At 48.5% G+C, this 10,773-nt stretch overlaps 1 protein-coding gene across 8 annotated transcripts in view; it reads right to left on the bottom strand.

Annotated features, from left to right (window-relative positions):
* Window positions 1-1,126: 1,126 nt before the first annotated feature.
* The window catches only part of LOC115347332 (interleukin 1 receptor accessory protein), a 50,120-nt gene continuing 40,473 nt past the window's right edge, over window positions 1,127-10,773 (bottom strand). For 7 of the 8 annotated variants that reach the window (XM_030028595.2, XM_030028599.2, XM_030028597.2 and 4 more), the window contains exon 11: window positions 1,127-2,176. In XM_030028595.2, coding sequence (XP_029884455.1) covers window positions 1,452-2,176 — 725 coding nt within the window. In that variant the 3' untranslated portion in view covers window positions 1,127-1,451. Of the gene's footprint in view, window positions 2,177-5,179; window positions 8,906-10,773 lie in introns of those variants that run through there. The other variant, XM_030028598.1, reaches the window with a different exon arrangement.

Below are 10,773 nucleotides of genomic sequence, written 5' to 3'. Positions count from 1 at the left end.
TGCTGAGGGAAGGAAAGCAATGTGTGACTTATAACTGGGCTTCAGCACTATTAAAATGGGTGAGACGTGTACCCTTCCTTCCTCACAGCTCCAGCAATTTCACTAGGGCTGTACCTGAGGACATCAGACAAGGTTCTGTCCTGGGGGCCACAGACCCCGTACCCCAAGGGCTCAGTTCATATTTCCAAGGCAGAAGAAAAATAATTGCTTGCCAACCTGAGGCAACAACTAGACTGACCAGAGTGGTGAAGGCGGCCTTTTTTTTTGTCACAGGGAAAGAAAACAAATGCAGTGTATTACCCAGTCTGGCATGTCTGAGCATCAGCTGAAGGTGAGCGGCCAGCTCCCAGGACTAGCACCCTTCCTCGGTGGGGAGAGAAGTCATTATACAAAGCGGAATGAGGCAAATGAAGTTTTCATCGCGGGTGAAGAGTGGGAAGCGCTGCTGACAGCCAGCTCAACGGGCTGCTGAAACAGCAGCCCCAGGAGACTGTTCAAAGGCTCTTTCAGTTATTTAATGAAGTGTGGTTGAGTTTTGACCCCTCAGCTTCAGCGCCTGAGGTTTTCTGTGAGTGTTTTAGGTCTTGCTCCTATCCCTGAGCTCATTGACTACTCAGAGAATTTTTAAAATCATATTTCCCTAGATTTGTAATGGTTTTCTTTCTTGCTGCACGAAAGGCCAGGCAACTGACAGAACAAATTCATCATATGAATGATGAATCTCATCTCCCTCATTCCCGGGAGAGGGACCGAGCCCAGGAGCCCACTGGAAGCACTGGGAACAGGAGGGGACCTCAGACAGCTTGTGCAAACCACCTCCCCAGGCACCGCCTGGTGAACAAGGCTCCACCGTTTACCAGTTCCCACGGCACTCGTAACAGCAGCAGGTTAAAGAAATCAGTTTTATTTAGAGAGAAGGGACTTATCTTAAAACTTTTGACCAAGTTCTTTTAAACCACAGTGGATAACGCACCGTACTGCACGGTGCATTCCTGCGCTGGCGGGAACTCCCATTGCCCTCATTAGCAAAGTTTTACCCTTTGCAAAGAGGTTACTGCCAGGAGCACAGCTTCTCCCCCCTCCCTCCCTCCCGACCCCTGGCTGGGGACCTGCCCTCCCGCACCCAACCCCAGCAGCAGCCCTGCAGCAACAATGGCCACAGCTGGGGAAAAGCAATGCTAGAGAAACACATTTTCAGCTCCACTTCGCAGTTTAACTTAAGGAGAAGGACCCAGGCAGGCAGCCCCGAGCCGAGCCGCTGCTCTGTGTGTGGCTGCAGGTCCCTGGCTCAGATCACCAGCACTGGTGATATTGCTGCAGTCCTCCGTGCTGGCGTGGGACTGACAGTGAACGACACCGCGTCGGCCTGCGATATCATAAAAATATCTTAGCTGAGGCTGCGGTGAGTTTCTTTTGCCGGGGCAGCACCTGCGGTGCTGTCAGCCTCTTGGCTAGAGTACGTAGAAGTCGTTGTTGTTCGACAGGTCGCTGTAATGGCAGAGGGCGAGAGCGGGAGCCTGTGCCGGCGGGGGCTCGGGTCGACTTCTGCCCTGAACCCCCTGTACCGCAGGCCTGCCCGAGCCCGGCTTGCAGAGATGAGTGTCCCACCTGGGCTCAGCCACAGCCCGATGCTTGCGCTTGAGTCTGCTGCCGCCATTGCAATAGGTCCCACAACACTGGCACGTCAAGAAGTGCTTGGCTCGGTGTTTGGCCTTTGACTCGGGGGCTGGGGCTGTCCCTCCGGGAACGAGAGTCCCTGCTGCGGTGCCCCGCGGGCCGAGCTGCCCTTTCAGCTGGCTCCTTCTCCTCTGGACAGGGTCCAGGCTGATGTCCGACTGGGAGGAGCAGCTCTCGTTCCAGCCAGTGCCGGCGCTCAGGCTGCGCAGTGGCAGGGCGAGCCGCAACGCCTTCCAGAACTGGGAGCCGGAGCGCTTGGACTTCTCCCCCTTCCAGGTGACGAAGGAGACGGATTCCTTCAGCTGGAGGATGCTGGGGTGGGTGCACTGCAGTGGCCTGTACTCTACCACGATAAGCTTGGTGGCGATGGCGTTCTGGCACATGATGCCCAGCTTGAACTCCAGGAGGCTGATACTCTTCTCTGTCAAGTAATCGGGACTCAGGACCACGATCATCCTGCGGCTCCTCTGGATGAAGTCGAACACAGCTTCGGTGGTATCTAAGAGTGCAAGGGCAGAGGAATTGGGGTGCACAAGGGGGAGGGAGCAGGGAGAGAAAAGCTGAAGGAAGCTGTTAGGTGGCATACCTGCACAGATCTCCCCTTCCCACAAAGGGAAACCTGGCACAAGCCCAGTGACTTTCGACTTGCCCATGCTCCTGCTGGCAAGGACTGCATGAGCAACAGCAGCATTTTTGCTTTGCAGTGGGTTTTTGAGAAGGCTGAAGTGGTAAATGAGAAGCCAGGATGGCAGGATAAGCCAGGACCGTACTCTGACTTCTGCCCTGCATGGCATCACTCCTGCCCAGGGAAGGGCAGGCATTTGATAAAGGGCAGGTCTTGTTTGGGAACCACGTGCCCACAGCTCTGGCAGCCCTTTGCATGGGGGGAACAAAGTGAAGCAATGACGTCATCATGCCACAGCTCGCAGTGACAAGGCTAAGACCCACCTCCCTCCCTCTCATGCTCTCTCATCTAGAAATGGAAGCTCCAAACTTAGAAAGCAAAAATGTCAGCCTTAAACCTCTCCATCAGATCCCCTAGCTTGATGGGGGGGTGAAAATACTGTCCTTCAAAGCATTTCTTGGGATTAACTGCAGTTTGTAAAGCTCAGCAAGATGCTTAGCTGGAATGGTGCCAGGCAAGGGCAGCATCTCTTTTGTTATGAATGCTGAAAAGCAGCAAACCTGAAGGATGTCCTTGGACTTCTATCTATGGCTTGGGATGCAGTAAGCATATTGAAGGTATCTTGGCTAATGGGTGAGCAGTGGAAAGGGTGGGAATTAATAGGGCTGTGGCACTTAGCAAATTAACCCAAGCTGATTAACAGAACTGAAAAAAATTAAAACCCCCCCACCCACTTACTGAGTGCTGGTGCCTGAGATGGGTGAGGACCTGAGGACAAAGTGGTGTTCAAGCAGGACAGGGATCATTGGAGTAAGAGCTCTTGCACCCTGAGACACAAAAACCTCCCTATAGGAATGTCTTCCAAAGAGCTGTTCAGGGGAGAAGAGCTACCTGCTGCTTCCACTGCCTTTCACACTGCTAAAGCCTTGATTCCTCAGTCTGGAGACTCCCCTCTCTCCCTGCCAGTGGAACACTGGTCTTTTATATACATAAAAATACTGCTCCTTCCCTGCAATGGCAATGCCTCTTATTCTTCCAGCACTTGGCTCTCTCTTTCCTTATCTCACAGCAGAAGGTGCACCGTGTTGCACCTGGATGCATCTTATTTTAATATTGTACAGAGCAATATTTTTTTTATTTTTTCAAAGATACATGACTAGCTGTAAAACTCATTGTCGCCAGATTATTTGGGGACCAAGAACTTGGGATAGGAGAAAGGATTGAACAATAATATCCTAATGGAGAAAGTAAGGCACTGTTTGTTTCTTTAACATAATACTGGAATATAAATCAAACTATTTGAAGTATTTTTTTCTTGTATACAAGGTTGGGGGGGGATTTCCCTCCCCTGACACACACAGGAAAACACTGATTCATTGAAACTGGGATGTTCAGTTTACAATGTAGATTATAAAGTCAGTTCTGTCAGAATTTTCACTTAATGCCATGAAATGTTCTTACCATCCTATTTCAAAGGCACAAAGAATTGGCAGCAATCTCCCAATTTACTGAGTCCAGACCTCATTCAAACCTTTCTATAACTGATTGAGATCCATTTTGAAATCATTCAAGCTTCGACATTTTGTGAAAGAAAAAGCTCCTCTGCTGGTTTGAAAGGTCTTTCTTTTTGAAACTGGAATCATAGAATCACAGCAAAACGTAGGCAGGAGCAGCCCCTGGGAGGTCACCTATTCTACCTGCCTGCTCAAAAAGCACAGGTTCAATTAATGTGAATGATTCCAACACTGCTGAAATGAAATGTTTTGATTGAGCCAACAGTGACGGTTTTCTTTTATCAATTTTGAATTTGCAACACTTGTTGAGACTTGGGATTTTTTTGGCAGGGAAAATGCTCAAATTCCTAAAGATAGATTTTATTTCTGAGAATGGGATGCATTTAGACTTGGCTGACCAGGATACCTTGGGATGTTCAGTTTACAATGTAATCCCAGCTCACAAAAAATTCTGAGTGGCCACTTCACGGTGTGCAGGCAGAATGGTCCCTCCCAGTGACACCAACAGCACAGGATGGGGCAGGCAGCAATAACGCTGTGGGGGCTTCGGTACCGACAGAGCTGGGAATTTGATACTCTTGGATATATCTGCTTTATACTAAAAAAATCTATCTTTACTACATGATTATGAAGCACACTGCATATTTTTGTTGGTTTACTTGCGTCTCCCCTAACGCAACCCAGAGATATAACAGAGGATTATAAGAGCCATACATTTGCCCCAGCCCAATAAAAGCTGGGGGGTCATAGATCCCATACCCCATAGACCGCAAATCCCTAGATTGTCACAAAATGTCTTCATTTTGCTAGTGGTCTGGAAGTACTAAGCTCTTTCTCAACTTACCTGCCAGCATGCAAACAAGGGAAAAAGCCAAGAAAGTGTCTTCAATGGGAAAATAGGAAGCTAAATGAACCTTTTCTACCCAACTACCTGGAAGGTGATGGTCAAAGCAGTCTAAGAGTGAGTTTGATTTCTGTGGTTAGGGCAGATTTCCAAGATTTCTGTTCAACATTCTGGCTTGGTCTCTCAAGCAAAAGGAGGGCATTTCCTTCCCATTTTTCTATCTTGTGATTGCTGACTGAGCACTCTTTGGGTCAGAGACTTTCTGTGTGTGCGTGCCCACTGCTGGGTGACGTTTGAGTGCTGCGTGTCATTGTGTTTCTGCTTGCATGGCCCTGGTAGCAGTGGTGGTGCCTCAGGATCTCTGCAGGCACACCATGAAACAGCCAGGAAAATGCCCCCCTCTAAGGAGGTGTCCCCAAACGATCTCGATGCTTAGACTACACACAGTCATCTTTCTTTAAGAGCCTTTCACAGACGTAATGGGGAGGAAAATGATACTTATGAGAAATGCACAAGGACTGAAATGCAAAAGTGAAAATGTTTTATTGAAAAGCAAAATAAAATACTGACACTTCACAGACCAAATAACATAAAGGCAAAAACATACAGAAAAGAGAAGGGAAAACTCTGGAACAGCTGTACAACATCAAATGGCATGGGGGAGGGAAGATATTTTTTCCAATTTGTGCCACGCTATTTCCCCATGAAATAACAACGAGGAACTTTGTATGAGCTGCATATTGATAAACATTAGGTTAGAGCACAGAAACTCAAATGAATCAACTGAACTAGACAGATGCTGTGACAGAATCCCACAATGGAAACCACACGTGGCATAGGATGAAATGGCAGGCGTATGTGAGGTGCTTTGCAGATCTGCATTACGGCTGGGACTGGGCTTTGCCCCTCACCTGACAGCTCCCAGCAATGCCAGTGGTAAAGCTCCCACGGAAGGGGAGCTGGTCCAGTGCTATTCCTTCCACACTGCTCCCTCTGGACTTCTCGGGCCCCTTTCAGACCATCGCATCTTTTGCCTTGGGGGTGCTCTGCTGATGTCTCTCAGTAATCCTGTTCTGAGGTTGCAATGGCACCAAGGGCTGCTGCGATGTATGCCAGAGAAAGTCCTGGTCTATTATTTATTTGGAAAACTCTTTGAATAAAATCAGCAAGATAAATGAGGTGAATTTAACTTCCTAAAATAATCAGTCTTACTAAAACATCAGCAGAAGTTCTCTTGGTACCTCAGCCAAAAGTGAGATGTGATGTGGTGAGGTCTGGGTTGTTAATTGAATTTATGTGTATTTTTGAGACTATTTTTTAAAAATCAAATTGGAATCTAACACAGTTCTGATTTGGCCTCGGGGCCTTTCCTCTGCCTGCAGATCTGGCAGCTGATTACAGAGATGCTGAAAACACAAACAAAAAGGTGAAGCTGGGCAAAATGATGTGGTTGCAATGGCTTCACAAAGCTGAGCATGGTTTTGGGTGCTATTTCATATAAATGAAGCTTTCCGGAGTGTGGGAAGAAGCAGCTCTGTCCCTCCACTGACAGCCACGGTAGAAAAGCTTGTAACAGCAAAGCTGTTAAGCACCTCTGAGCAGATGAGGAGCTCCACTGCCCTCAGTGAAGCTGACTGCAATTTTACCTGCTTAAAGCAAAGCTTACTTGGGGCAGGGGGGGTGAAGAGGACGGTGAGAAAGAAGCTCTATTTGTTCCACATTTGTACAGTACCTGCCCAACAGTATGGGTGGCTGTGGCTCCCCGCTGCCCTGGAATAACATCATTAATCATATGATGCTAAGAGCAAGGGGCTTCACTGATGCCAGGATTCAGCCCCACACCTTTAAGACTGGGCTGTTTACTGGGAGGCCCTCAAACCTCCCTGCTCAGCTGGATGAATAGTGCATAGACTCCAAATTGTAGTGCTTTTTTAATGCCATTAGGAATAGATATGCTTCACCTGCTGGACACCAACAGAGCAAAAGCATGAGTCAGAGGTGACTCAGGAGCAACCATTATCAACAAAAAAATAAGCATGCACTTAGTGTGCGTAATACTGAATTCCACAATTAAGTGGGCAGGCCCTTGCATTGGAAGCTACAGGAGTATGGAGACACCCCCAGAGCTTGTAGTTTCATGTGAAAACGTTGTGAACAACAGTACCAGTCAATGCCAGAGTCCCACTGTGCTTTGGTCTGTCCTACAAGGGAAGGGACACTCCCCTCCTTGGTCTGAAAAGCCTGTCTGCTGGGGGTTAACTCACCAGGTCCTCTCCTATGCCTGCTGCCTCCCACTGAAGCAAGGACTGGTACTCAATGGTTTTTTATATTTCCATTTGTGCAAAGCTTGCAGAAGCTGAGATACATCCTCTGTTCTGCAGCTCTGGGCTGGAAACAAGATGGGTGGAGACTTGCTTTGTAACACCAAGGCTACTTTAAACCTGAGCCCTGAATTATGAATGGTGATGTTGTTCATAGCCAGGCAGAGAACACTGAGTCTTCATAGAATAGTTTGGGTTGAAAGGGACCTTTAAAGGTCATCTAGTCCAACCCCCTGCAATGAGCAGGGACATCTTCAACTAGATCAGGTTGCTCAGAGTCCCGTCCAACCTGACCTTGAATATGTCCAGGGATGGGGCATCTACCACCTCTCTGGGCAACCTGTTCCAGTGTTTCACCACCCTCGTCATAAAAAATTTCTTCCTTAAATCTAGTCTGAATCTACCCTCTTTTAGTTTAAAACCATTATCCCTTGTCCTATCACAATAAGCCCTACTAAAAAGTCTGTCCCCATCTTTCTTATAAGCCCCCTTTAAGTATTGAAGGGCCACAATAAGGTCTTCTCAGAGCCTTCTCTTCTCCAGGCTGAACAACCCCAACTTTCTCAGCTTTTCGTCATAGTCTTACCCAGCTGGACAGAGCTAGTGGTTTTTAATAAGTTCAAATAAGTTTGTAGGGTCTCCTGGGGAGTTGGATATATATCCAGTGTCATCCCAGAGGCCTCAGCAGCACCTTGCGTGATGCTTTCCCCCAGCCAGCAGCACAGAGACAGTAGGCGGGTTCAGTAGTAAATTGGCGTTCCTTGCAGTGCTTGTGAAGTCCCCGAGTTTACAAAAAGGCATCTCTCAGACATGCTCCATGGCCTGTACTAATGAGAGGTTTCCCGTGGATTACAAGCATTACAGCCCTGAAGGATCTGGGGTACTCAAGAGACAGCAGAGTCCCACAGACTGACCACTTATTAGTAGAAATGCTACAATACAAATACCACCTAGCGGAGCTTTTTTTAAAATGTTTTCGTAACAGCCATTTCACATTGCCAAACTGTCTGAATGCCCCTGCTCCTACAGAAACATGGGGAGCAAAGATGAGGAGCCTCAAGAGTTTATGCTCCCCCCACAATGATCAGCACAATATAGCTGGGACACGCATGAAAGGCTCTATACTGGAGCCACCTTTCAAGCTGTTCCCCAGCCTCTGCAACAAGGACCAACGACCAGGAAGGAGTGAAGCTGCTTAGGAGAGGAAAGGAGCTCTGTCCTAGATGCTAACAAAAGTCCCATAGGAACTGGAGCTAGGAGTACTGGCCTACGCAAATACCATGCTATCACAAGGTGTTGGCTGCATCACACCTGGATAGCCCAAATTTAGATGCTGAGCCCAGGGATTGTGTGGTTGATGACAAGGACATGCATTTGCAGAGAGGAGGTGTATGCATCTTTGGTCTCTCTACTGCCAGGGCAGTAGAAAAGCTACAGGGAGACATGACTGTCCTCTAAAATGCTTGGGACACAGTCCTTCATGGCAAAAACCCTGAGTTCCTTCCCACTCCCTGGCCTAACTTGTGGATTTTGGGGGTTTGTTTTGTTTTGTTTTCCGATGGTGTCAAACACTTTTCAGGGATACGCATGAGCCCTTCAAGGCTCAAACTCCTGCTAATTTTTTTCACTGGCATTTCCACCTGCAGCTGCTTCCAGAACCTGCCCTTTGGGAACTTGGATTTCTCTCCTTTCCATTTAATGAGAGTCAAGGCCGCCTTGGCCTGCTTCAGCTCCTTCACTTTGCTCTTCTTGATGGCTTTGTACTGCACTAGAATGACTTTGATGTTGCCCTTGGAGGCCATATTCTCTAGACCAGCCTTGAGCTCCAGCAGGGCTTGTGTCCCCTGCAAGACGTAGTTGGGGCTCAGGACAACAACCAGACGTCGGCTTTTCTGGATGAAGCTGAGGGTTTCGTCTGTGACAACTGGGAGAAAGAAACATTGAGGTGGTTAGTGATGGCGGAGAACATGCTGTTGAGCTGCTAGTGTGACACCAGGTGTCTCTTGAAGGGGACAATAAAATCCCTTGGAGGCCCTTTTTAGAGACTATACTGGTGCTTCCCAACCCTGCAAGCGATTCCAGGTAGGGCCTCCTACACCATGGCTGGTACCCACTACCCCATACAGTGACATCTTCTACTCCCAGCCCTAGGCTGCCTACAGATTTGTTTCCTCCTCCACATGCTACGCGGAGATGCCTGCCATAGCTACATCTGAAAGGCACTGTACTACGTGGCAGTGACGCCGCCCAATGCTATAAGGATGCCGTATGGCCATGAGGGCTGCTCTGGTAGGCTCAGATTTAGCTTCCTTCTAGTGAGAGTGGAAAAAGGGGCTCTCTGGAGCAAAGCAGGAAAATTGGAGCTGGACAACATATGACCTCAAGGAAAAGACTCAGCCTGAAGAGGCGTCAGGAAGCCCGAATGCCTATGCTTACGTCCTCCTCTGGCAGATGTCCAGAGTGACTCTGGGTAATCCCTTCACTCCTCTTGCCTCAGTTTCCCCACACCAAATACACACAGTAAGTATCTACACCCTCCCTGAATGTCCTCATGGGTTAATTTGCTTTGGAACTACTACCACCCTAACTCCTGTTACTCATCCAGCTGTTTCTGTTGCTGTCATCGATGAAAGCAGATTTGAGTGTTTCTAGAAGTGACAAGTAAACTGCTCTGAGGACTTTTAATGAAGTGTCCCAAAAGTGATACCCTTTATGCTGGAGACAAGTCATGGTAACTGTGGATCCTCTCTGATTTTCTAACATCTGCAGGTAGACTGTCCTTAGGCACCTTTCTGTAATTAATGTGAAAACTCCTTGTAAGTGTGAATCCTGGTGCTTGCACTGTCTGCTGCAGGATCTCCCACACTTCATTGACAAGGGAACGCTCTTGACTGGTCAGAAAATACAATGGAGAATAAAATAACTCTGACAAGCAACTTCATTTAGCTGTCAAGCACATTTGATTAGTCCCCGTCAGCAAACTCACAGGATAATCCATCTCCCACTGTTTCTTCATCAAGGACAACATAACTCTCTACCTGTGACACAGATGAACACTCTGGAGGCATGACACCAGCTGCCAAAAGCTATTTCCTGGCTCACCGTGCTTCCCCAAGAAGGAGATTAGTCAAATCCTAGCTAAGAGGCAACGGGGAAGCCCCAGCAGTGTGGCAAACAGCAGTGCGATGATGAGCCACCGCAGCAGTGCTCCGGAGGGCTGGCGCTGGGCTGAGGCTGGTAGTGACTGCCACAGTGAGCAGGGATGGCAGCGCTCTGGGGGTGAGAGTGAAGGGCAGGGAACCCAGGAGAGTTGTGCTGGGAGGAAAATGAGACCCTCCAAAGGGAAAGGGGAAGGATGGCAAAAAGTGGTAGAGGGAACAGGAAGGAGATGTACATCTTGAGGAACAACTGGTGAGAACAGCTCAGAGCAAACCTGGTCTGAGCCTGGCACTGGCGTCAAGGAAACAGAGCCTGGAAGGTGCCCTGCCACATCATCCAGGCTCTCTCTGGAAGGAACAGCACCAGGATTGCAGCTGTCTCCCTGTACCCTGAGGCACAAGTATTTATTTGCCCTCAAACTTAGAGGTGCTGTGTCCTGGCAACGATCTAGGAGATAAAGATAACAGATCCCAGACTGATTCTGCTCCCTCTGTCAGACAGCTGGGCTGGGACCGCAGTAGTCCCTCCTGTCCTACCCTAAAGGGACCCTAATGGACTTTATCAGCACAGGTTCTGTCATCAGTGGGGTCCTGACCCAAAGCCCAAGAATTCAAAGTGGGGCAGTCTGCACTG

The sequence above is a fragment of the Aquila chrysaetos genome, chromosome 10 (genome assembly GCF_900496995.4).
Source record: "Aquila chrysaetos chrysaetos chromosome 10, bAquChr1.4, whole genome shotgun sequence".
NCBI lineage: Eukaryota > Metazoa > Chordata > Aves > Accipitriformes > Accipitridae > Aquila > Aquila chrysaetos.
Note: the sequence above shows the minus strand (reverse complement) of the source record. Positions and strands in the feature narration are given on the sequence as shown.